The sequence below is a fragment of the Rutilus rutilus genome (assembly GCF_951802725.1).
Source record: "Rutilus rutilus genome assembly, chromosome: 24".
In the NCBI taxonomy this organism is placed as follows: domain Eukaryota; kingdom Metazoa; phylum Chordata; class Actinopteri; order Cypriniformes; family Leuciscidae; genus Rutilus; species Rutilus rutilus.
This window is the reverse complement of record NC_140228.1, coordinates 1,532,729-1,555,579: the sequence shown is the minus strand read 5'-3', so window position 1 is coordinate 1,555,579 and position 22,851 is coordinate 1,532,729. Positions and strand designations below refer to the sequence as shown.

At 37.9% G+C, this 22,851-nt stretch overlaps 2 protein-coding genes across 4 annotated transcripts in view; both read right to left on the bottom strand.

The window, feature by feature from the left end:
* kcnh2b (potassium voltage-gated channel, subfamily H (eag-related), member 2b) overlaps nt 1-17,941 on the bottom strand; it is a 190,570-nt gene extending 172,629 nt beyond the window's left edge. Inside the window, exons 1-2 of the mRNA XM_084398443.1 lie at nt 17,262-17,941; nt 2,234-2,464 (exon numbers count right to left, since the gene is read on the bottom strand). Coding sequence (XP_084254569.1) covers nt 2,234-2,464; nt 17,262-17,337 — 307 coding nt within the window. The 5' untranslated portion in view covers nt 17,338-17,941. The remainder of the gene's footprint in view (nt 1-2,233; nt 2,465-17,261) is intronic.
* A 578-nt stretch (nt 17,942-18,519) lies between these two features.
* sspo (SCO-spondin) overlaps nt 18,520-22,851 on the bottom strand; it is a gene marked incomplete at its 3' end in the record, with an annotated part of 121,608 nt that continues 117,276 nt past the window's right edge. For 2 of the 3 annotated variants that reach the window (XM_084398407.1, XM_084398408.1), the window contains exons 103-104: nt 21,672-21,822; nt 18,520-19,144 (exon numbers count right to left, since the gene is read on the bottom strand). In XM_084398407.1, the coding sequence (XP_084254533.1) occupies nt 19,122-19,144; nt 21,672-21,822 (174 nt within the window). Of the gene's footprint in view, nt 19,145-21,663; nt 21,823-22,851 lie in introns of those variants that run through there. The other variant, XM_084398409.1, reaches the window with a different exon arrangement.

Sequence of the window (22,851 nt, the reverse complement as noted above, 5' to 3'; positions counted from 1 at the left end):
ATTAATTGTTTCCCTTTAAAACTATTGTTTTGTCGTAATTAAAGAAGATACAGAAGGAAATTAAAATATTGTTATACAGTAGGGGGAACCGCCGCATTAGATTCATTAGTAACCGCTAAACTGCATTACATAACGAGGTATGCTAATGTGTCAGACCAGCGCAGGTCAGGAGGCTACGAGATGAACACCAAACACACAGCCCAACACATCAACAGTGGAAACTATGATTGCTAGTGTGATGCTGTGCAGAAGAGACGTCAACCATCGGCTGAGAGCAAACATCTGCTGTCGAGAAAACACTCCAGATTGAAACACTGTGTGTGTGTGTGTGTGTGTGTGTGTGTGTGTGTGTGTGTGTGTGTGTGTGATTTCACTGCACAAACCTGCACTGGAGTCACTAACCAGAACCAGCCCAATCCAGTCTAACCAGGAGCTCATTTGCATAATTCCTTCAGTAAATTGGTTGCTAAAACAATACAGACATCAAATAAACAACATCACCTGCAGGAGCAACTCTTCCAACCCTTCCTCTCTCTCTCAGCTATCCTGATCTCTCACACATCATTCTGTAAAGCCAAAGAAAACCTCCTTGTGGCCGTTGAACAGTTGGAGTTAATCACACCCGGATAATCATTCTAATATGATCAACAAACATTTCTCATTATTATCAATGTTCAGAACAGTTTCAGGATTCTTTGATAATTAGAAAGTTCAAAAGAACAGGATTTATCTGAAATAGAAGCTTTTAGAAATAGAAGGACAAACGGTCTAAGAGTTATGAGCGATTTTGTACTTTTCGTTGCTGTAGCGCCACCTATGGGCCAATCGGGGTCATGCTCTGATAGGTTGTCCCCAAATTGAGGCCTACCATCTGGCCAGGTTTAAGTCTCTAGGCCTTACGGTTTGGCCTGCACGATCAGTTTTACAAATCCTTACAATTACAATCAGCACTTCATGCTTGAACCCCTAATAAACAACTCAAGGCCATGCTTTGCATTAAGCCTTTTCCTGTACCAACACAATAAAAGCACTCAGCAAAATATCATCTAATTATCGTTACTGAGAAAATCCCAGAAAATTTCAAGATATAATTTTTTCTCAATATCGCACACGGATATCATGGACACTACAAACCTAGTTCAAAACTACTATCAGATCCAACAGCAAACAATGTAAACAACTCAAGGCCATCTGTCTTCACATGCTTTGCTTTAAAGGGATGGTATAATGCCCTTTTCACAAGATGTAAAATAAGTCTCTGATGTCCCCAGAGTGTGTGTGTGAAGTTAGTGCTCAAAATACCCCACAGATATTTTTTATAGCATGTTAAAAATGTCACTTTTTGAAGGTGAGCAAAAACGCACAGTTTTTGTGTGTGTCCCTTTAAATGCAAATGAGCTGCTGCTCCCGGCACAGGAGGCGGAGCTTCAACAGTTTTTTTTAAAAAATCAAAAACTTTTAGCCTTTTATGTTCAAACTGAAGTCAGACGATGATGGAGAGACTCTAGAAGAAGTGACAACATGTAGAAGCATTTCTGAAGGGTTAGTTGGTGAATTTATGAAGCTGATGTGTAGTTATCTTCTAGTCACTGATTAGCATATTCTGTCTTGATAATCTATAAATTGTTCCCGGGGGCGGGGTTTATGTAAATTCTAGGGTTGGTGATGTCACTAACCCGGGAGGAATGTGGTGTAGTCTCTACCAGCCGTTTGTTGTAGTCCTTAAAAAGCCATTTCTTTGAAAGCAAATATCTCCCTTTGCTCTGAACTTTGAGCGTCGTAACTTTGCAGATGTTGTTTATGCTCAAACAGCAACATTACACACTAACTAAAGTTAGAAAAGTGAAATCATATTCAACCACCCCTTTAAATCTTTCCTGAGGAGAGCCTCAGCCTGCAAAAAAGGCAGAAACATGAAAAATCGATCCAAAACTTTTGACTGGTGGTGTGAGACACACAAAACAAGCCGAGTTGCTTTTCGCAAGGTTTGATTTCTCCAGTTCAAGGTCCAGCAGGCTTTTAAAGCAAAAGATGCATGAAAACTACAAACGTAGTTCAAAACTACAATGAGATCCAATAGCAAACAAAACAAACAACTGAAGGCCATGCTTTGCATTAACCCTGTCCTGAGGAGAGCCTCGGCCAGAAGCATTCGCTGTCGAAGAACAACATTCTCGTCGTAATGAAACACTCGCACACCCTGAGGATTAATAAGTGTGTGTGTTTGTCCTACCGTCTTTCCTATAGAGCGCGATCTCCACCTTCCTCTCCTCGGACCCGAGCAGCGCCTGAGCCATCTGAGCGATGGCCAGCCGGCGTGTGTGTGTGCCGTAGAGAAAGCTGCAGGTGCAGGGCTTCTGCATGATCTCCGCCCTCGTGTAGCCGCACATGTGACAGAAGCCATCGTTGCAGAAGATGATGGCGCAGTTCTCCACACGCGCATTCGCTATGATGAACTTCCTACCTGTGAGAGAGAGGAAACACACACTCTTAAAGTCTGTTGAGAATCATGGGACAGTTAGTGTTTGGTTGGCAAAATGTACTCGGTTTAATTTGGTGCCTTACTTGTGAAGTCTGGACCTCTTTTCAGTTTATTCTGAGAAATTACAATATACATTCTTAGCATATCTATATATATAGATAGATACATATAACCTACCCTGGAAAAAAATAATTGGCTAGAAAATTCATGGACAGTCTATTACATATATGCATTTGTTTGTTTGCTTGTTTGTGTGTGTGTGTGTGTGTGTGTGTGGGGGGGGGGGGGGGGGCTGGTAAACCCTACATTAAGAGTAATGTAGAAAACATCACAGAAAACCAACTGTAAAGGCATAAAAATGATGCATCAGATATACAAATGTTTTACATTTTCAGTGGCAAAGCATCACTGGAAGATCGAAGTCAAAACTACAGAACATCTGCTACTCGACTCGGGCTAGACGCTGTATCACTGGGACAGATGCATGTGTGTGTACAGTGTGTGACGGACACACAGGGATGACCTTCACACGACGCGTCACACCACTTAAATCACTCGCTGAGACTCGCTGGGCTGAAGAGCCACTGCAATAAGGGTTTGACGGATGGCTTGAGCTGAAACCACACAAGAGTCTGAAGAGCTCTCGGCCGCCTCACTTTCCTAACGTCCTGGAGACTTCTGTCATCTCTCCTGACACACACACACACACACACCACCTACACACACCGACTGCACACACACACACACCGACTGCACACACACACACACACACACACACACACCGACTGCACACACACTCCGGGAAACAGAGCCACTTCTCATCAGAAAGTGAAGTCAGCAATGTTAAATTAAACCCATGGAGTTTCATTCTGCAAGAGTAAACTGAGGATGTTTGAGTTACGAGGAAGAGAAAGGAAAACAAATCTAGGGTGAATCTTGCCCTCAAAAATAAATAAATAAAAATATTTATTTATTTTAATTATATATCATTTTTGCATAAAAATATTATGCACAAAAATTATTGCACAAATTACTGTATATATATATATTATACAGTAATCTGTGCATAATATTTTATGCAAAAATTATATATAATTAAAATCAATTAATATTTTTATTATCCAATATAAATATAATATTTATAATAAAACATACTTATAATATAAACATATAAATAGATAAAAATATAATAAATATGTAATATTTATTTATTTTAATTTGATATATTTTTCTTGTGGTAATTTGTGCATAATATATTAATAATATATTAATATACATCTTAATAATAAATAATAAATAATATATAACACACACACACACACAAATTAAGCCTTTTTTGCATTGTGGTGTTATTTTCATGACAATCAAAGCACATTTATCCTTCAAATGCACTCATTTATTTAATGCACAAGACAATAATAATAACAACAACACATTTTTAAAATTGTCAACATTTTGTAAAGTATGTAATCATGTAATATTGTATTTTAATATTATGTATTTAGTTGCATGTCAAGCTAGTTTCTTCAATGATAATTTGTCATGATGACGTTATAAGTGTGTGTGTATTAAATATGCTTTTCCCGAAACAGGAACTTCAGAGATAAGAGATTGTCAAGTGCTGAAACTACAGTCAGTGATGCATCAGTTCTGGACCGCAGCCTTAATCGCTTCATCTCTGCAGCCTGACAGTGTCATGCTAAACTGGAAAACTCCCATATTTGTAATTTCCATCCCATATTTGGGTTCCTCACAAACCCGTCAGTGATTAATCTTGTTCAAGGACTCTGAGGAGAGCCGTCGGCCCTGGACGCTCTCTTCAAACTTCACTCACCGGCCGTAATGGACTTCTGTTGTTAATGTGTCAGAGGAGAATCCACAACCTACAGTTACAGAGCAGCGTTGCGATAACAGAGGCCATTTACATACAGAAGTCTTAAAGGTATGTTTAAAACGGTGCGATTAATTCTGAGTGTCGAAGAGGGTGAGAAACGGTCAGGAAGAACCAAGAACTCCCACTAGAAATACGAGAGGCCTTCAGGGAATGGCAGTGGATGCAAGGCAACAGAACTGGGTTAGTTCTGTGCATATGCACGAAAGAAAAGACTAATTACAACTCAGTGTGCAAATTAATAATTGAAAGGCCAATATGAAAATAAACGCATGAAAGAATATCAACTGCACTTACAGAATATAAATATGAATCACTTGAATGAATCAACATTCAATGTTTATTTAATTTGAGTTTGTAAATAAAAGTATTACATTTCTTTAAAAGTAGGTTAAATGGTTTATAAATAAAATGACACATTATTTGAAATTATCAGGCCAGTGTTTAGTATCTTTTATAGTTCTTATTAATATTTTGAATTAATTTTAATTTGTACATTTTCTGTTTTGATTTAAATTTTAGGTCATATTTGTTGTGTTTTTGTCCATTTTTATTAGATGTAAAAAAAAAAAATCTATTTATTCATTTTTATTTTAGTTTAGTCATTATTTTAGTTCATCAAATTACTAAGACTAACTGTGCGTTCGAGCTCCGGCGAGGGCGGCGCGTCTTGGACGGTGAGAGCGGCGAGAAGAGTTGAAGTCAGGTCAACTTTATGGTAATAAGCTCTGACGCGGTTCGGCGGCAACCAATCAGAATGTAGAAGTCCTCCACCTGAGAGGATTCCAGAGAACGCAATCCTGTAAACACACACACGGCGGTGTGAACGTACAGTCAGAGAAGATTGGCAACTAGCTGAAATGAAATTGATTTTTTATGTATTTTATTTATTTCAGTTAGCACTTACTTTTGTATGGTTTCAGTTTTCATTTCAATTTGATTAACATTTCCCCTGTAGTCAATCATTTTATCCCTTAAAACTCGTCTTTAATCACCAAAATTACATTTTTACGTTTTTTCCTTGAAAAAAAAAACGTCATTCCTCAAAATATCTTGACTGTAACTCGACACCCTTTCCTCATTTAGTATGCGCGGTTCTATGAATATGCAAATGAGCCCCGCCTCCACTCACTCGCTCAGCTCAGAGATCCACTGGTTGACGATCACACGTTGATCTGATTGGTTACAAGGTAGTTTGTGACGTCAGAAACACCAGCGATTTCAAAGCGTGTTTTTGAGACTGTCTTTGGTTCACTGCAGTTTTAAGGAGGAAATACTCAGCAATGGTGTCGACTTATGAACTTACACATGCTTTGTCTTCTTAAAGCAGATTAATAACACCACATAGACACATAAACTACATTAAAAGCTGGATTCTCACCACAGGGGGACTTTAACTGTAACAACCCTAGTTTGGGCTGAAATGCAGAGAATGTGACGAAGAGTACAACGAACTAAGAGTCATTTCAAAACAGCACCACCTTAAAAACACTAACAATTGAACGTGTTAGCATATGGCGCCTTAAATGACACGTATATCTGTCTCTCGTGAAGGGAAATCTTTAAACAGCTGTACTGCTCTTGCAGGGCTGGCCATTAGGTGATTAGTACGACAGCAGCGCATTATTGACGCGCTCCGATACGATCCTCCAGGCAACAGAGAAAACAATCACAACTGAAGCTGGTCCTGTTTCTGCTCAACACACAACACACACACACACACACTGTCTCCGTCCTGCTCTCGGTCCATCTGTCTCTCTGAAATGAGAACATTTACAGGTCATTAATATTTCTTATTTCATTCATACTTCTCAGAGGCCATAACTTCAGCATTGCGGTTTCCCTTCCCCTCACAGACACATAAAAAGCTCAACATGTGCGGTTCATAAACCGTTCCACTCAATATATCCGCTAGATAAAGGCAGAGGAAAGATAGACATTTCAAATGAGCCATTAGATGTCACATTACTGACAAACACATAAAGCGGACAAATTTCTCTCCATTTGCACATAATGCTGTAGATTTTATCCCAGCACTCAATCTGGAAAATCAATGTCTCTCCTCCTGAGAGGAACCAGAACCTCCTGTCAATCACCGACGGGCGTTTGTGGTTCTGCTAGCCTAAGCGCTTGAATCGCTAAACGAACACAATAGTGACCTGTTTAACTGTGCTCTTGGTTTGATGATGATAAATGACAATAATCAGCCTAATGGAGGATCAAAGATTGAAAATGGAACGTTTGTCAAATAGAAGTTAATATGCAAATTATGCTATGAAAATGTAAATATATTTAAACGAACACTAATATAAGTTAATATGTGCATTATGTAAAATATCAAATAAGTAGCACATAAAAATAAATTAGGGATGCACCGATATGAAAACGTTGGCCGATAACGATAACCGATAATTCTTTATATCTGAAAGCCGATAACCGATATATTGGCTGATTAATCTAAATCCAAGTTTTTATATAATTTTTGAGAGCCTGATTACAAAAACAAAAGTCTCATCATTAAAATCCACGTCCCAAACACACAATCATAATGATGCTCTCATTATAATGTTATGCAGCCGATATGACAGACTTGTTTTTGAAGTGTTTCCAATCATATTTCAAACCATTCAAAACCATCATGTTGAACAGTGCGCATCTGAAGTGTCTCAGCTGGAGAAAGTAATCGATTATTTATCGGCTTTATTAAATCGACCAAATTTTTTTTATTGGGCCGATAACGATAACTTTAAAAATTAGCATATATCGACCGATACCGATATGGTGGCCGATATATCGTGCAAAACAATAATATATTTACATGTCTATATTTAAAATAGCAAATCATGTTTTAAAATCATTTCGAAATCTAAACGGAATCATTAGACATTTGCACAATTTTTAAATGTGATGACAGATATTATCTATTAGTCATATACAGCTATACAAAGTATAGCAAAGTAAAATAAAAAAGCAACTAGAGAGTTCGTAAATCACCCAGAAAATCTGAGCAGAACTTCCCCTGGACGGCAGAAGTGAGAGAGAACTAGCCTATACTGAACTGATATCTATAACTGATATTGACAGTGCTGACTCTTCCAGCGGAGGAGAAATGAAACTCTTGCCTCGTCCAGCGCCTCTCTTCCCCTCAGTAGAGTCATGTCAACTGCATTTATCCTTTAAGTGCTTTTACATGATGGCTGTTAGCGCCTTCAAAAGGGCGTCAGATAAAGGCCAGAAGCAAACGCTTGAGTCTCGAGTAAATGACAGACGCTTCACGGGTCGGCAGGGAGATGTTTAAAGGTGAGGGGTTATAGAGGTGCTGTTTGCTCACAGAGATGCTACTTTCACTGCCGCGGATAAAAGCTCTTCCTTGAGGCCGTATTTAACATTTACGTTACTTTAAGATGCTGGTTTTCTCTAATGAGAGTTTAAGGCTGCATCTGAGCCCAAATGCTGGAGACTCTCCTACACTTTTTTTGGTAAATATTAGGGATGCACTGATATAGAAAGTTTGTCCGATACCGATAATTCTTTGTATTTGAAAGCCGATAACCGATATATTGGCCGATAAATCTAAATCCAAGTTTTTATATACTTTCATATCATATCATTTTTATATTTTATATATAGAGCCTGATTACAAAAACAAAGTCTTACCATTCAAAGCCATGACCCACGCACACAATTATTATAATGTTCTCATTATTTTATGTAGCCGATATGACAGACTGTACAGTATAAGTGATTCCAATCATATTTCAAGCAATTCAAGCCCATCTTGTTGAACATCTGAAGTGTCTCAGATGAAGGAAATAATACATTATTTATCGGCTTTAACCCTTTAGAACCGGCTGTCATCGCCGACACACACCAGCAAGCTGTATTCATTTTACCGTAATTCTTCAACCGTTTGCACTATCAAAACCATTCAGATTGCCCCTGACAGTAGACAACATGCGCTTTCCGGCAATATACGGCTTATTACAGTAATGTCATGCTTTCCGTCTGCATATGACAGCAGCGCGGGAAGGAAGGATTTGAACAGAGAGATACGAAGCGCGGCAGGTTAGAGTGTTTTGGATTGCATAAAATAATAAAAGAAATGAACAAATACATGGAGAAAGAAGTGTTAGACAGCAGAAGAGGTGATTTTAAATTAAATTTGGGAGGCGGATGGCCGTTACGCTTTCACGTATCTAAGCATGTGGTGTGTGCATGTGTATGTGTGTGTGCCTATGTGTGCATGTGTGTGCGTGCGTGCCTATGTGTGCATGTGCATGTGTGTGTGCCTATGTGTGCATGTGTATGTGTGCGTGTATGAAACAAAGTTTCCTAAATGAAAACTGTGCAACCCAATGTCACAAAACAGACTTGTATATATGTATTATAGTTAATTTTTCAACTTTAAAGTGTTAGTTTCTTTCGTTCGTGATTTTTTCAGTTTTTTTCTAAATAAAAATCAGTACATTTATTTTCGGGTTTTTTTTTTTTTTGTCTATTTAAATTCTATTTACAAACTCACCACACACAATAATGGTCAATAACTGTAATTTGTTGAAAGCTAATCTTTTTCTGGAAGAGATGACACCTTGCACATGAAGATAGCACATTGCTTCAGAATTGGTCAGTCAAAACATTTAAATATGTGAAAAACACCTATTTTAGCTTCAGGTTATAAAGGGTTAATGTATCGGACAAATTTTCTTCTCAGGACATTAAAAATGAACATATATCGGCCGATACAGATATGTTGGCCGTGTATCCCGAGTAAATATTGTCAGGTGAATAAAACACTGTGACTGATAACCGAAGCTCATTGTTCAATCTCAACTGTGGTTTTAATTGTTCGGATATCTCATCTTGATCTCCACGCTGATGGAGAAAACAAAAATCATCATCATCATCATCAGGCCAATCCAGCAGGAGTTTGGGTTTCTGAGACCAACAGAAGAAGACTTCATTGAGAGTCCTGAAGATAGGATGAACTTATGAAGAAACCACAGAAGAACAGAATCAGATCTGCCAATACACTCTAAATCTAGAGATTATATTGTGGGATCCTCACGTCTGGTTGTCTGACATTAGCAGGCTTCAGACGGTGTACATCAGAGAAACAGCCACAGGCGCTCTGAAGATAGACAGAGTGGGCAGGAAAAGAGAAAGTTTAACATAAGTGTGTGTGTGTGTGTGTGTGTGTGTGTGTGTGTGTGTGTGTGTGTGTGTGTGTGTGTGTGTGTGTGTGTGTGTGTGTGTCAAACCTATATACAGAACGAACACTGCGACCAAAATAAGATGCATCACAGAGAGAGAGACTGAGGGAAACCGAGGCGTTGAAAGAGAGAAAGGATGAATGATTCAGAGAAAACACCCTAATTAACATCTCTCGAGTTCTGTGCTGTCTCTTTATACAAGGTTTTAAACTGATCTCTGAGTCGAAGGCTAATAAAAGCCAAAGCACCATCAGTCAAGACTTTAAAGGAGCAGATCACTCAAAAACTCTGATGTCAGCTTGACTGACAGATTAAAATAGCTTTAAAAGCTTTCAAGTTTAAAGGTTATGGTTTCAAAGTTATACAAGCCTATGCTCTGGTGCTTTAAAGAACCCAAAACACTGATCTGAAGAACAATCTTTATCTCTACAGTATAACTATACAGTATAGCAAACTCGAGATAGATAGATAGATAGATAGATAGATAGATAGATAGATAGATATTGTAAGATGATAGATAGATAGATAGATAGATAGATAGATAGATAGATAGATAGATAGATAGATAGATAGATAGATAGATAGATAGATAGATATTGTAAGATGATAGATAGATAGATAGATAGATAGATATTGTAAGATGATAGATAGATAGATATTGTAAGATGATAGATAGATAGATAGATAGATAGATAGATAGATAGATAGATAGATAGATAGATAGATATTGTAAGATGATAGATAGATAGATAGATAGATAGATATTGTAAGATGATAGATAGATAGATAGATAGATAGATAGATAGATAGATAGATAGATATTGTAAGATGATAGATAGATAGATAGATATTGTAAGATGATAGATAGATAGATAGATAGATAGATATTGTAAGATGATATAGATAGATAGATAGATAGATAGATAGATAGATAGATAGATAGATAGATAGATAGATAGATAGATAGATAGATAGATCAGAGTCACTGACAGACAGAGAAAGAAAGGAAGAAAGTGAACTCATCTTCTTCTTTTATCTGAGGAGCAAGCCGTGTCTCCTGAGAAAACAGAACAATGCATTTAGCAACGAGGAAAGAAAACGGCAAATCCTCTTTGTGTGGCTTTAACAAGGGGAGAGTGAATCCAGTTAATTACGTGTGTGTGTTATACAAGTGTGTGTGTGTGTGTGTGTGTGTGTGTGTGTGTGTGTGTGTGTGTGCTCTTTCTCCTGCCAGCTTGTCCTGCAGATGTGAGTCTAGAGTCGACCGATAGTGGACTTTACCGACACCGATAACTAGGTCTGGCCGTACTTGCCGATAACCGATTAATCAACTGATAGTTTATCAAAAGGATATTGGATAAACAACTAAAATAACACATACAATTAATGCAAACAGATGGTAACAATTGTGACATTAAATATTTGACAAAGCATCTAGTCAACCAATTAATTACTTTATAATGATATGGCAACATTTCACTGTCGGTTAACCTGTTTTTGCAGATAACCGCTTGTTCCACCAATCAGTGCCGATTAATCGGCAAAATATATATATAGAAGAACTGAACTGAGCTGGACGATGACATCACTGCTTCCTCCAGAGAGGCTGGATATATAAATGAACTAAATTAATAACTTTTTTACAACCAAAATGAACCATCACTGAACTTACTTAAGCTGGACTGTGATGCTATTTTGTTCTAGAAACAATCTTTTGTTGCATTATTTTCCTGTTATTACTGTAAAGCTGCTTTGAAACACTGTGTATTGTAAAAAGCGCTATATACTGGAAATAAAGGTGACTTGACTTGACATATGCAAAACATAAAACATAAAACAGCTGAGTTATAAATCACCAAACTCTTTCTAAACTGCCTTGCCTTGTTTGGGACGCGTCCTGCTCTGTAATTTTACATTACAACATGTTTCTTTATCGCTCTGATGTGTAAATAATGCACACTAATATCAGCGCAGTACAGCAACATCTTTACATCAAACTAATGAGTGATGTAGAGGGTTTGTGCATTCGAGAACATGATCAACAGAGGCTGAAAGAGAGAATGAGAGAAGACAAGGGAGAATGGACAACTGTATAATGGTGAAATTTAATCACACCAACTCCTCTGACAGAACGCCGATAAGACTGTGATCTCACCCGCTCTCCATTACAGAGAGAGAGAGAGAGAGAGACATAGCAACCGCTCTGCATCCCAGAATACTGGCAGAAGTAGACCATGACAACTCAGCAGCGATGTGACAGAAGCAGGCGATGGAGAAACACAACTTTATATAGAAAACTATAAATACTCCTCCCTAACGCTGAGCAAAGTTCAGTCTCAAACTCTCCTCTGATGCTTCTGTCTTCTGAAGGCTTTCTGTTACAGTAATAACATCACAATCAGATGAGAAAGAAGAACAGAGAAGTGTTCATGAAAAGTTGGGTGTATAGAATGGGTCTGGATGGATGGATAGATAGGTACAGTAGATAGATAGATAGGTAGATAGATAGATAGATAGGTAGATAGATAGATAGATAGATAGATAGACAGATAGACAGATATAGATATAGATAGATAGGTAGATAGATAGATAGATAGATAGGTAGATAGATAGATAGATAGATAGATAGATAGATAGATAGATAGATAGATAGATAGATAGATAGATAGATAGATAGATAGATAGATAGATAGATAGATAGATATAGATAGATAGGTAGATAGATAGATAGATAGGTAGATAGATAGGTAGATAGATAGATAGACAGATATAGATATAGATAGATAGATAGATAGATAGATAGATCACCCTATATACTGTATTGAGAACTCATCAATTAAATATTTACCATCATATATTCTGCATAATTGGATGTTTTTAAATAAACACTGACAAAAAACTACAAGTTTTAGTGCTGGACGATATGATGATATATAGGCTAAAACATTAATATAAGTGATCAAATGGATTTAGACCTATATTGTATTTATATAAAGCGTTCACAGGCAAATCTGCTTTATGTTTTTCCCCGGTGTTGAAATCAGGCTCATATAAATGTCAGGAAACACGATTCCTGCTGCATGTCAATATCCACGGATCACTGGATCTTTGGTAAGTTGGAAGAAACACTATATTGAGTTCAACCTTTAGTTTAAACTGATAATCGTTTGTTTTACTCGTGTTTCCTCTATTAAATCCAGTCAGTCAGCAGCTCTTCTGCCACTCAGGCCGGCTGAGGGAGTGTGTTCCCGCGGGAAAGTGACGTCAGTGCATAACCTCTATTCCAGTCAAGTCACCTTTATTTAAAAAGTGGCATATCAGCTGTGGGACACATGCATGGGCTTTTATTTTTGGGTTGTTTTGTTGCAGCAAATGTTCTCATCTGACATCTCATATAATCCACTGAACACCGGAGAGAAAACACTTGTTCAGTTTTTAATATCCGGTTGAGATATCGCAACGAGAAGCACACGGTGTTCTTCTTGAACCGGTGAAACATCAAGGCTGGGAAAACAGATCCAAGCCATCTGGAGACAAACACTGAAGGAGAAACACTGGCAGCTTATGGTCAGTGCAATGACAGCTCACTCGTACTCAAGCTTGCGATGGGTTTTGATTGAGAAGGTGATGTATTATTTAAAGTGCCCGAGGGAGAGAGGAAGGGTGGTGGTCGGGTTAAGAGGGAAAGTGACTTGATTTATGTCATAATTCAGAAGCCTTTTCATATGCTTTGGATTTTCAATAACAACTAATTCCTCATTAAATATTCAACTGCAAGACAGTTATTATATGAGCAATAGTATGAAGCTCTGATATTTGGCCATTCTTATTGAAATTGTAGGGTGATGTAATTGTTTTTTTAATAACGCATCAATCATGTATGTGTTAAAGTCCCCACGTGGTCAATCGATTAATCCCTTAAAACTCATCTTTGATCACCAAAATTACATATTTAAGTGTTTTTATGCATTAGATAAATCATGCCTTAAAATATCTTGAATGTAACTCGACACCCTTCCCTCATTTAGTATGCGCGGTTCTATGAATATGCAAATGAGCCCCGCCTCCACTCACTCACTCAGCTCAGAGATCCACTGGTTGACGATCACACGTTGATCTGATTGGTTAACAAGGTAGTTTGTGACGTCAGAAACACCAAAATAATCAGCAATGGTGTCGACTTATGAATTTACACATGGTTTGTATATTAAAAACACCACATAGACATAAACAACATTACATGCTTGATTTACCCCACAGGGGGACTTGAACACCTATACAATATTAATAATTCAGAAGTAAAATATGGACTGACATATTATATCCCAATCTTGTTCACAACTGAAGACAGTCTTCATTATCAGAACAGTCTAAATGTCTGAGGGAATCAATGGAAGACGGTCAGCTGATGCACTGAAGAAACTTTTGGATTTCCATACTAGGGATAAATATCCCATTGCTCCTCACTGGAGCCAAAACATCAATGCGCAATCTTACAAAATTCTCATTTTTGGCAGCATTACTCAGGGTTTTTCCTGGCTCAAAACGAGGCATATGAGGTAAAATCCTGATCATGTGTTTTAATAATAAGATATTTTTCGTAGACCATCATATACTGTGTTTCCCACAGAACATTTTGTACATTTTAAAGATAAATTCATTAATCTGGTGCACTTTGAGTCACCCGAATCCACTGTTAAAAATAAATAATCCACCCGCCAACCACCCGAACCTATGATATTCTTAGATTTAGATATCTGATCATCACATTACAATTATTCAGATTCTCAGTGTTAAGCACGATGATGTGGACACCTATCACACTGAAGAAGGCTGATTTAAAATTAACATTTATTTAAAATAAAAGTTCTTCTTTTGGCAAAATTACATTTCCTTAATAGCCTAAACAGAGGCTTTTCTCCCTTCAAACTTAAATTGTCATTGTTTAATTACTTCACTGTTGGAAAACACTAGCCTGACTATGTCAGACTTCTTACTTCCGCTCAATTTCATTTCGCTTCTGTACTCAGTCTGAGACAGCGTGATAGCTTTCCGTTTTCATCCGGCCTGAAAACAGCCGGCCAATCAACGAACAGAGGGCGGGCTGAGAGCCGTGACGTAGACACTAATTGTACCGTGGATGCGTAGATTTACTTCAAATAATCTGCAAAAGTCGTTCACAGCCATGTTCACTCCGGTATTTCGCTCGATGGTTTTGTTTTCGCATCATACTACATGTGTTTACAGTGGAAGTTAGATGCGGCTGAGCATGCGCATAACACACGCCATAACCAAACGTTATGTGATTGGCTTATGGGAACCAATGATTTTAAACTTCAGACAAGCGCCCCCCCGCGAGAAAGAAAACGCTTTTCAATTATGCCATGCCAGACTGGTATTACCAGGCTAGGAAAATATTTGAAAATATTTGTTTTTTACCTTAATAAATGGCATTTTTTCCCTTTATACATTGAATAATTTGCATTGAAAAATTACAACTGTGCTGTATTAAATGAGATTCATATTTTTTGAATATAAAAGGAATGTTGAAAAGAATACTTTGAAAACTAATCCGCCAGTAGGTGGCGGCAGGCGACCGTGGTAATGAGCGAAGTTATTTGCCTGTGTTCTCCGGTTCAGAAAGGCAGGGAAGGGCGAAAAATTCCATCTCATTTTCTCCTCCAACTTCAAAATCATCCGACATCTTTGTTTTAATTTATTATTATTTTTATTATTTTCGTGACCTTTCCAACGTGATGACGTAATACATGGCGCATCTCAGAGATGGTACAAGACGGGCATTTGTGGCCGATCGTTTCGCTGGATAAGACCCTTATTTCTCGACTGGGATCGCGTAGAGACTTTGAAGCTGCACTGAGACGGACATTTGAACCTTCAAACCGTTGGCTGCCATTGAAGTCCATTATATGAAGAAAAATCCTGGAATGTTTTCCTCAAAAACCTTCATTTCTTTTCGACTGAAGAAAGAAAGAATTTTTTTTAAAGTGAACTAATCCTTTAAATCGGCTCCGAAATTTCCGGATACGCATATGATCGCAACTCGGAACATTGGAAATGAATGACTTCCGGTGCGACGGCTGTCGTGTGCAGTGGAAAGGATGAACACAGGCCGGGAACCCGCATCAGAACCGTCATGGTGGAACAGGTGTATCTGAGAATGACTGTCGAGAATGAGTGTTGTGGAGAGCCAGAGTAATTCACTATGCAGGAAAAACCTGAGGAGTCACCTTCACTATTTCCCAACACAAACACATCACAAGCTGCTTTAGGAAACAAAACAATTCCAGTCTGAGGCAGATGGAAATGAAGACTAATTGGCTCTTTGAAAGATTTTTGAGGATGATTAAGAAGATCCACATCTGAGACTTGAATCTCCACACCTGTTAGATCAGCGAATGCATCATGAAAACTGAGGCTATTTAAAGTTTTAGGACTCAAAATCACATGCAAGGTTAAACCCTTAAACACAATTCAGTTTAGATGCATTTATCTGAGATCAGACCTAAAGCAACATGTCTTCATGTGGCTCACAATGAATTCTGGATAGTCACTAATAACTAAAAAGCTGTAATATCACCTAAAAGAATTCATAAAGTTGATTGGCTGTATAACTGGGACTATATATAGGCCTATATTATGAACAGAACCACCACACGTTAAAATAAAGGATGATGTACAGCCTGATACAGAAGTTCTCCAGTGTCCAACACTAGGCTATATGATCAATAATAACTATAACATTCTTACCTCTTCTCAGAGACAGTGTCTTTATTGGATAATGCACAATAATTACAATGTCAACATCTAAAACGCTAAAGGCTGTTCAAGTCTCATTAGTATTATGTCAGTGTTGTTATTTGATACACCTGTTTCATTAGCAACCCTTATAAAAAGGTACTGCGGTGACACCATGTTACTTTGATATATAGCCTACCATGGTACAACACGTCTTCCAATATATTAATTTATATTATTCACATCATGGTTCTCCGAGGTTTTGCTAACAAACTGTAAAGAGTATTTGTCACATTTAGGAGCAATTTTCTGATCTGATCTCACAGTTAAAACTGCTGTCATTGAGGTAATCTAATGTATTCAGGTAAATTCAGCCATAGTATTCTGACAGGAATAAAAAGTTACCTCAAAAATATGGCATATGAGACACTGGATCACGTCACCAGTCTCGAGTCGCACTGGTATATCTGTGGCAATAGCCAACAATACATTGTATGGGTCAAAATTATTGCATTTTCTTTTATGCCAAAAATCATTAGGATATTAAGTAAAGATCATGTTCCATGAGGATATTTTGTAAATTTCCTACCGTAAATATATATAATAATTAATAATTGTGTGAATGCAGCAAAATCTCGAACATAAATGCACAACTTTAAAGGAGATTTTCTCAATGTTTCGATTTGTTTGCACCCTAAGATTCCAGATTTTCAAAAGTTGTATATTATCGGCCAAATATTGTCCTATCCTAACAAACCACACATCAATGGAAAGCTTATTTATTCAGCTTTTATGTGATATCTCTGACCCATGTGACTGGTTTTGTGGTCCAGGGTCACATATGTCCAAAAAAAAACATAGTATTCTGATAGTAAAAACACACACAATACAAGTAAAATACTGAAAATAAACAAGAACTTACTTTGACTCTCGAATTTCCTGATGATCGTGTCGAGGAAAGTGTTTTGCGGCGCGACGTGCCCTCGTCGTACCGGCATCCTCGCGCGCTCAGTCACACGGCTTCCCGCGCTCTGGGGAACATCATCAGTTCTCGAGCCCTCAGGAGAACAACTCGCGATATATACTTATCCAAAAACAACAGTTTCCAGTGTCCGAAGACTGTTTACGTCGCGTAATCCCTTAAAAAAAAAAAAAATGATGAAAGTATCGCTAGACTAATTTACTTCGTGACATGCTGGACGCTGAACTCTGTGTGACAGGAACGCGCTCGCGAGGTACCCTGATTGTGCCATAGTCACGTCCTTGGGTATCCCTTTGTCCAATTAAAGCGCTCTTCTCAGTTGTCATACGTCAAAAACAAAATGTAAGAAGAAGAAAAGATGTTTCTTGTTCTTTCTTAGAAGAAAAAGAGATGCGAATCATTTGACGCGTGTCGCTCTCGCGCGCGCTCCTCCCGTTTCGATGGTGACCAACAACAACAACGACGAGCTCGTGCGTTAAACTACAATACAAACACAACTAAACTTAAATAATTACTTATTTCTAGTATAGAATATATATTGCTGTGTTTAGTTCATTTCGGTGTCATTTGTCTCCTTTCGCAGGTGTCGAACCCTTGATGTCGTCATCTCCTGGGCTCTTGTGGAAAAGGAACAGAAATCACGGGATTCAGCTGAAAGGTAAATTGGGATACTTCACGATTATCCCGACGAGGATCCCGAACGATCACCGAAAGCTCCATGCGAGATCCAATAACTCACCTGACAGTTGCGCGCGCGTGCGAGCGAGCTTTCAACGCGCTTTGTTTTCCACCTTCGGCGGCGTCGCGCTGTCAGACTGTACATGATACGTCATCGTCGGTGCACGCGTCGCGGGCGTGGGGTTTCCCTGCGCCGTCACGCGCGTGCAGACAAAAGACACTCCCCGTGGACGAAAACACCAATGTTATGCATATATGCGGAGGTTTTTAGTGCAATAACAACGATTTTGCAACTTCTTGCTTATTAGCCTAAAAAGCAAAATCCTTGTGAAATCAGGGCTTTTGTCCATATTTATCCAGACTGTCTTTGAAGCATCTCTGCCTCCTCCTCCTCCCCATCAATCCCTTTCACTCACTACCCCTATAGCCTACGTGACACACTTTCACAAGGTGGGAATGGAATAAAACACATGCATGTGTGCTGTGGTGCATCTTTGTCTTCAATAAACAGCCACACTAGTAAATAAGCCCACTATTACCAAAAAGGTTAGTTTAATTGTGCATTAAAGTCAGTAAAAATCACAAAAATATCCTGCATTTTCTCAATCATTTTGAATTGCATAATAATGAAGAAAACTGCTTAAACTCATAATCATAAAATTAACGAAATAAGAAAAATTTTCAGTGGTTAAGACCATAAATTTAACAATAGGCTTTAGATCGCACATTTAGAAATAAATATATTTGATGTAAGAAGTTATATATGACATAAGGTTTTATATATCAAACCACAGACCTCAGTGCATTTAAGCTGTCTACTTTAGTAAAATCATCTGTTCTTCTTTTATAATACAAATCATTTGCTACAAACATTTAGCAAAGAAATCAGATGGCAATAATAATAATTAATTTCTTTATAATCAACATACGCTAGATTCATTAAAATGCAAAATATTAAAGACTGAAAAAAAGTAATAAATCCAAACATAATTTAAAGGCTGTACAGATTGTAGATCTCGTAGAGCTTTAGGAAATATTAAACAGAGAAGATTCAGTCATATAATGACGAGCTACATAAAGAAGACCGGATGAACAGGAGGACGAAGCATTTCTCTCCGGTCATCAGCGTCTCGACAGGTCTCCGCCTGCGGAAAGAGGAAGAGTAGATGAATATGGAAACATTTTATCATGCATTCTTGATTCGTACCTTTCTGAAAGTCCACTGTAATGAGCTAGTACTCAAGAAAATACCATTAAATATGCATTTAGTCTCAGACACGCTGCAAAAAGCAACGTTCTTCCTTCATTTCGGTATTGTTTTCCAGTCTAAACATGATGCATTTATTTGAGATGCAAAATATTAGATCATTAATAACTTCAAACTTCCCTTTGGTTTATTTTCTGATGGCAGATTTCTTGTTTTTAAGCACAAACTCACTTGATTTTTATACACTTTCACAAATGCATGTCATTTTGCATCTCAAGTAAATGGATGTTTAGATGTTTGTACGTGAAAACAAGACAAAAATACTGAGGAAGAACGTGATCATCATATATTTAATCAATGCAACTGCAAAGAGTCCAGTATTCGGCTGCCATCAAGAAGGTCTTGCTGAAATTGTAATTATGATGTGCATTAAAGTAGGGCCGCACAATATTGAAGAAAAATGCGATATGCGATAACTCATTAAATAATGCGATATTCGATATGCGATACGATAATGCTTAAAAAGTGTGTTTGTTATATTATATCTCTTAACCTACATACGTGTTTCACATCCTTTTTGTGACAAAACTTCTGAAAGTGAACATCAGTGTTTTACTGTATATAAGAAGTGTTATTTTAACACCAGTGTAAACCACAGGTTCAGGGGTTCAGCTTATCCTACATTAGGGTTATTAAACAACACAAACTGAATAATCAAATGTAAAAATAAAACACTGCTTAGTTTTCACTGTATGAATTAAATATATCCTGATTATAATTAAAGCTACAAGAGTTATTCAGCCGAGAGCAGTGAGTGATTTTCTCTCTGTCTCAGATGCACATCACGATATATACATTTGTGATATTTCCATAATTTCGATATATTGTGCAGCCTGACATTAAAGTGTTAAAATGGACATTACGGTTTCAAATCTCTCTCTTTTTCACTTCTCAACAAAGACAGGAAGCTTTTAGCGCTAATGCAACACAGTAAAGAGAAAAGGAAGCTGTAATTGATGCTTTATGTGTATTATCATTCTCGCGGTGAATTATGGGAAGTGTTGTGGTCTTGTGAACCGTCTAAATAAGTGTTCTAGGAAGCTTTATAGCCGTTTATAAGCAAGAGTACACAAATGCATTCAAACTCAATTGAACAACATTCACAATGACAATTTAAGTGATCGATATTCAGGCACACCCTCGGACAAAATCCACAGTTTCACGTTCATTTGAGCTCGTCCCGTAAATCCAGTCGTTCTGAGACGCCGTGAAAGCTGCATTAGTCAGGCAATCTCCTCAGTATGAACATTATTTCATTTTAAGGCATTTTTAGAACAAATTTTGCAGCATTGTTTACAAAGCTCACGAGCGTATCGGTAGACATCAATCTGCATGAAATGGCTCCATGATGGCGTAGGATAAAAAATGCGACCCCTCTAAGTGAAGTCCCACAGATTCAATTAGCTAATGAGATCAATCGCATTGATGAATGACTAAACACTGACGAGAACGAGCCTAATGAGATCAGGCATGCTGGACATTACAATCAGGCTCGTTACAGCATGACAACATGATGCTTGGGTTATGAATTGTGGAAATACCGCATGAGAGACCTTTAAAAACTATGACTAATTTATGTATGTCAGTATGAATGAAGTTCATGATAAATGTCTGTTAAAATTGTGTGTTTTTTTTTTTTTTTAGGGTTTCTAATTCTCATGATTAACTATTTGCTTATTAGCATGCATATTACTAGGATATTGGCTGTTTATTAGTAATTATAAAGCACATATTAATGCATGACCATATTCTACATCCCTTAATTTTACCGTACTATTAATAAGCAGTAATTAGGAGTTTTTGAAGATTAAATAAATGTTGTGTGTTTTTTCCCCCCACTGAAATAAATGATTTATTAAAGTCCCCCTGTGGAGAAAATCCAGCGTTTAATGTTGTTTGTGTGTCTATGTGGTGTTATTAATATGCTTTAAGACAAAGCATGTGTAAGTTCATAAGTCGACACCATTGCTGAGTATTTCCTCCTTAAAACTGCAGTGAACCAAAGACAGTCTCAAAAACACGCTTTGAAATCGCTGGTGTTTCTGACGTCACAAACTACCTTGTAACCAATCAGATCAATGTGTGATCGACAACCAGTGGATCTCTGAGCTGAGTGAGTGAGTGGAGGCGGGGCTCATTTGCATATTCATAGAACCGCGCATACTAAATGAGGCGAGGGTGTCGAGTTACAGTCAAGATATTTTGGTGAGGTTTAAGGGATAATATTATTGAGTACAGGGGGACTTCACCATCATGGAAAACAGATGCTTGGACATTCTGCCTAATAACATGGGAATGACAAAGTTATGTCTTGGCACATTTGTCCTCTCTGACAGCGCGTCAGTCTCTCCGAACAGAGCGCAGAGGACCCCCCCCCCCCCTGATGTTCCTCGGGCGTCACCCACCCTGGCAGCTGGTGCACTCGCAGCTGTGGATGACGGGCAGGACCACGGGCTCCACGTCTCCGCTGGCGCACTGAAGGCTGAGGAACCGCACGGGGTTCTCCGGGTCGAGCCTGTAACTACAGCAGTCGCAGAACGCCTGCAGGTACGGCTCCTGAAACAGAGAGAGAGAGAGAGAGAGTGTGTGTTACGTGTCAGTTTGTTTCTGGACTTCATTCAGTTGCTGCATCTCAGTTTGCCTACTTATACTACACCCTAGAAGTATGTATTCTTTTTGTGAAGAAAAAGTGCATTCTTCTGAGAGTAGACAAGCTTTGGGAAACACTATCACGTCATACAGATAACGTCTTTAACGGTTGCTCTCTGTCACAGTAAACTGACCTGTCAATCATCTTGTCAAATATAAAATCCTCCACATTTTATTTCCTACTGTATCGGAGAGAGATGTTGATCTGCAGTCGCGGGTCTTTCATGCGGAGACTCTCCTCATATTAATGCATAACGATGCATTTAAAATGGCCAAACAGATCTTTATAAAAGTCCACATTTTTATTACAGATGAAATATAACACGGATAACATAAATAAATACTTTTTTATCAGGTTAAACTTTGAACTTAGTCACTCAAACCTTTATCTAAACCTCGCGCATATCCGCCATGTTTTTTTTTAACAATTTTTACTCGTGTTTGTAGTTCCTCCTCCAAAGCGCAATGGATTGTGGGTAATATTAGCCTTTAAAGTGAGTCCACTGTAAAAATCCACCGGGAGTAGTAGATCATCCGAGGACTTCTGGAATACTCTCTTCAACACACTATGCTTTGGGACACACTTATTCTAATCTCACACACTGTTTAGGATGGATAGTGTGGACATTGAGACGCAGGGAGAAAGGTTTTATTTTTATTTTTTAAAAACAACTTCATTACATACTTTATCAATTCATAAAAAAAAATTACACCACAAAATATCAAATCACAACTCTCCTTCCACCACTGAACACACAGTGTCATTATAACAGCACTGCTGTATAAAGGTTTCTACATCATTCATAGCTCTGTAGTTCCTAAAATCTTATCATTCTAGACTTTAAAAAAGCTTTACAAATAGGCAAAAGCTCCAGACCATGTGTATTCTCAACTGTATTTCTCCTTGTAGTAAATATTGCAAGTTTTGCTTGGCCT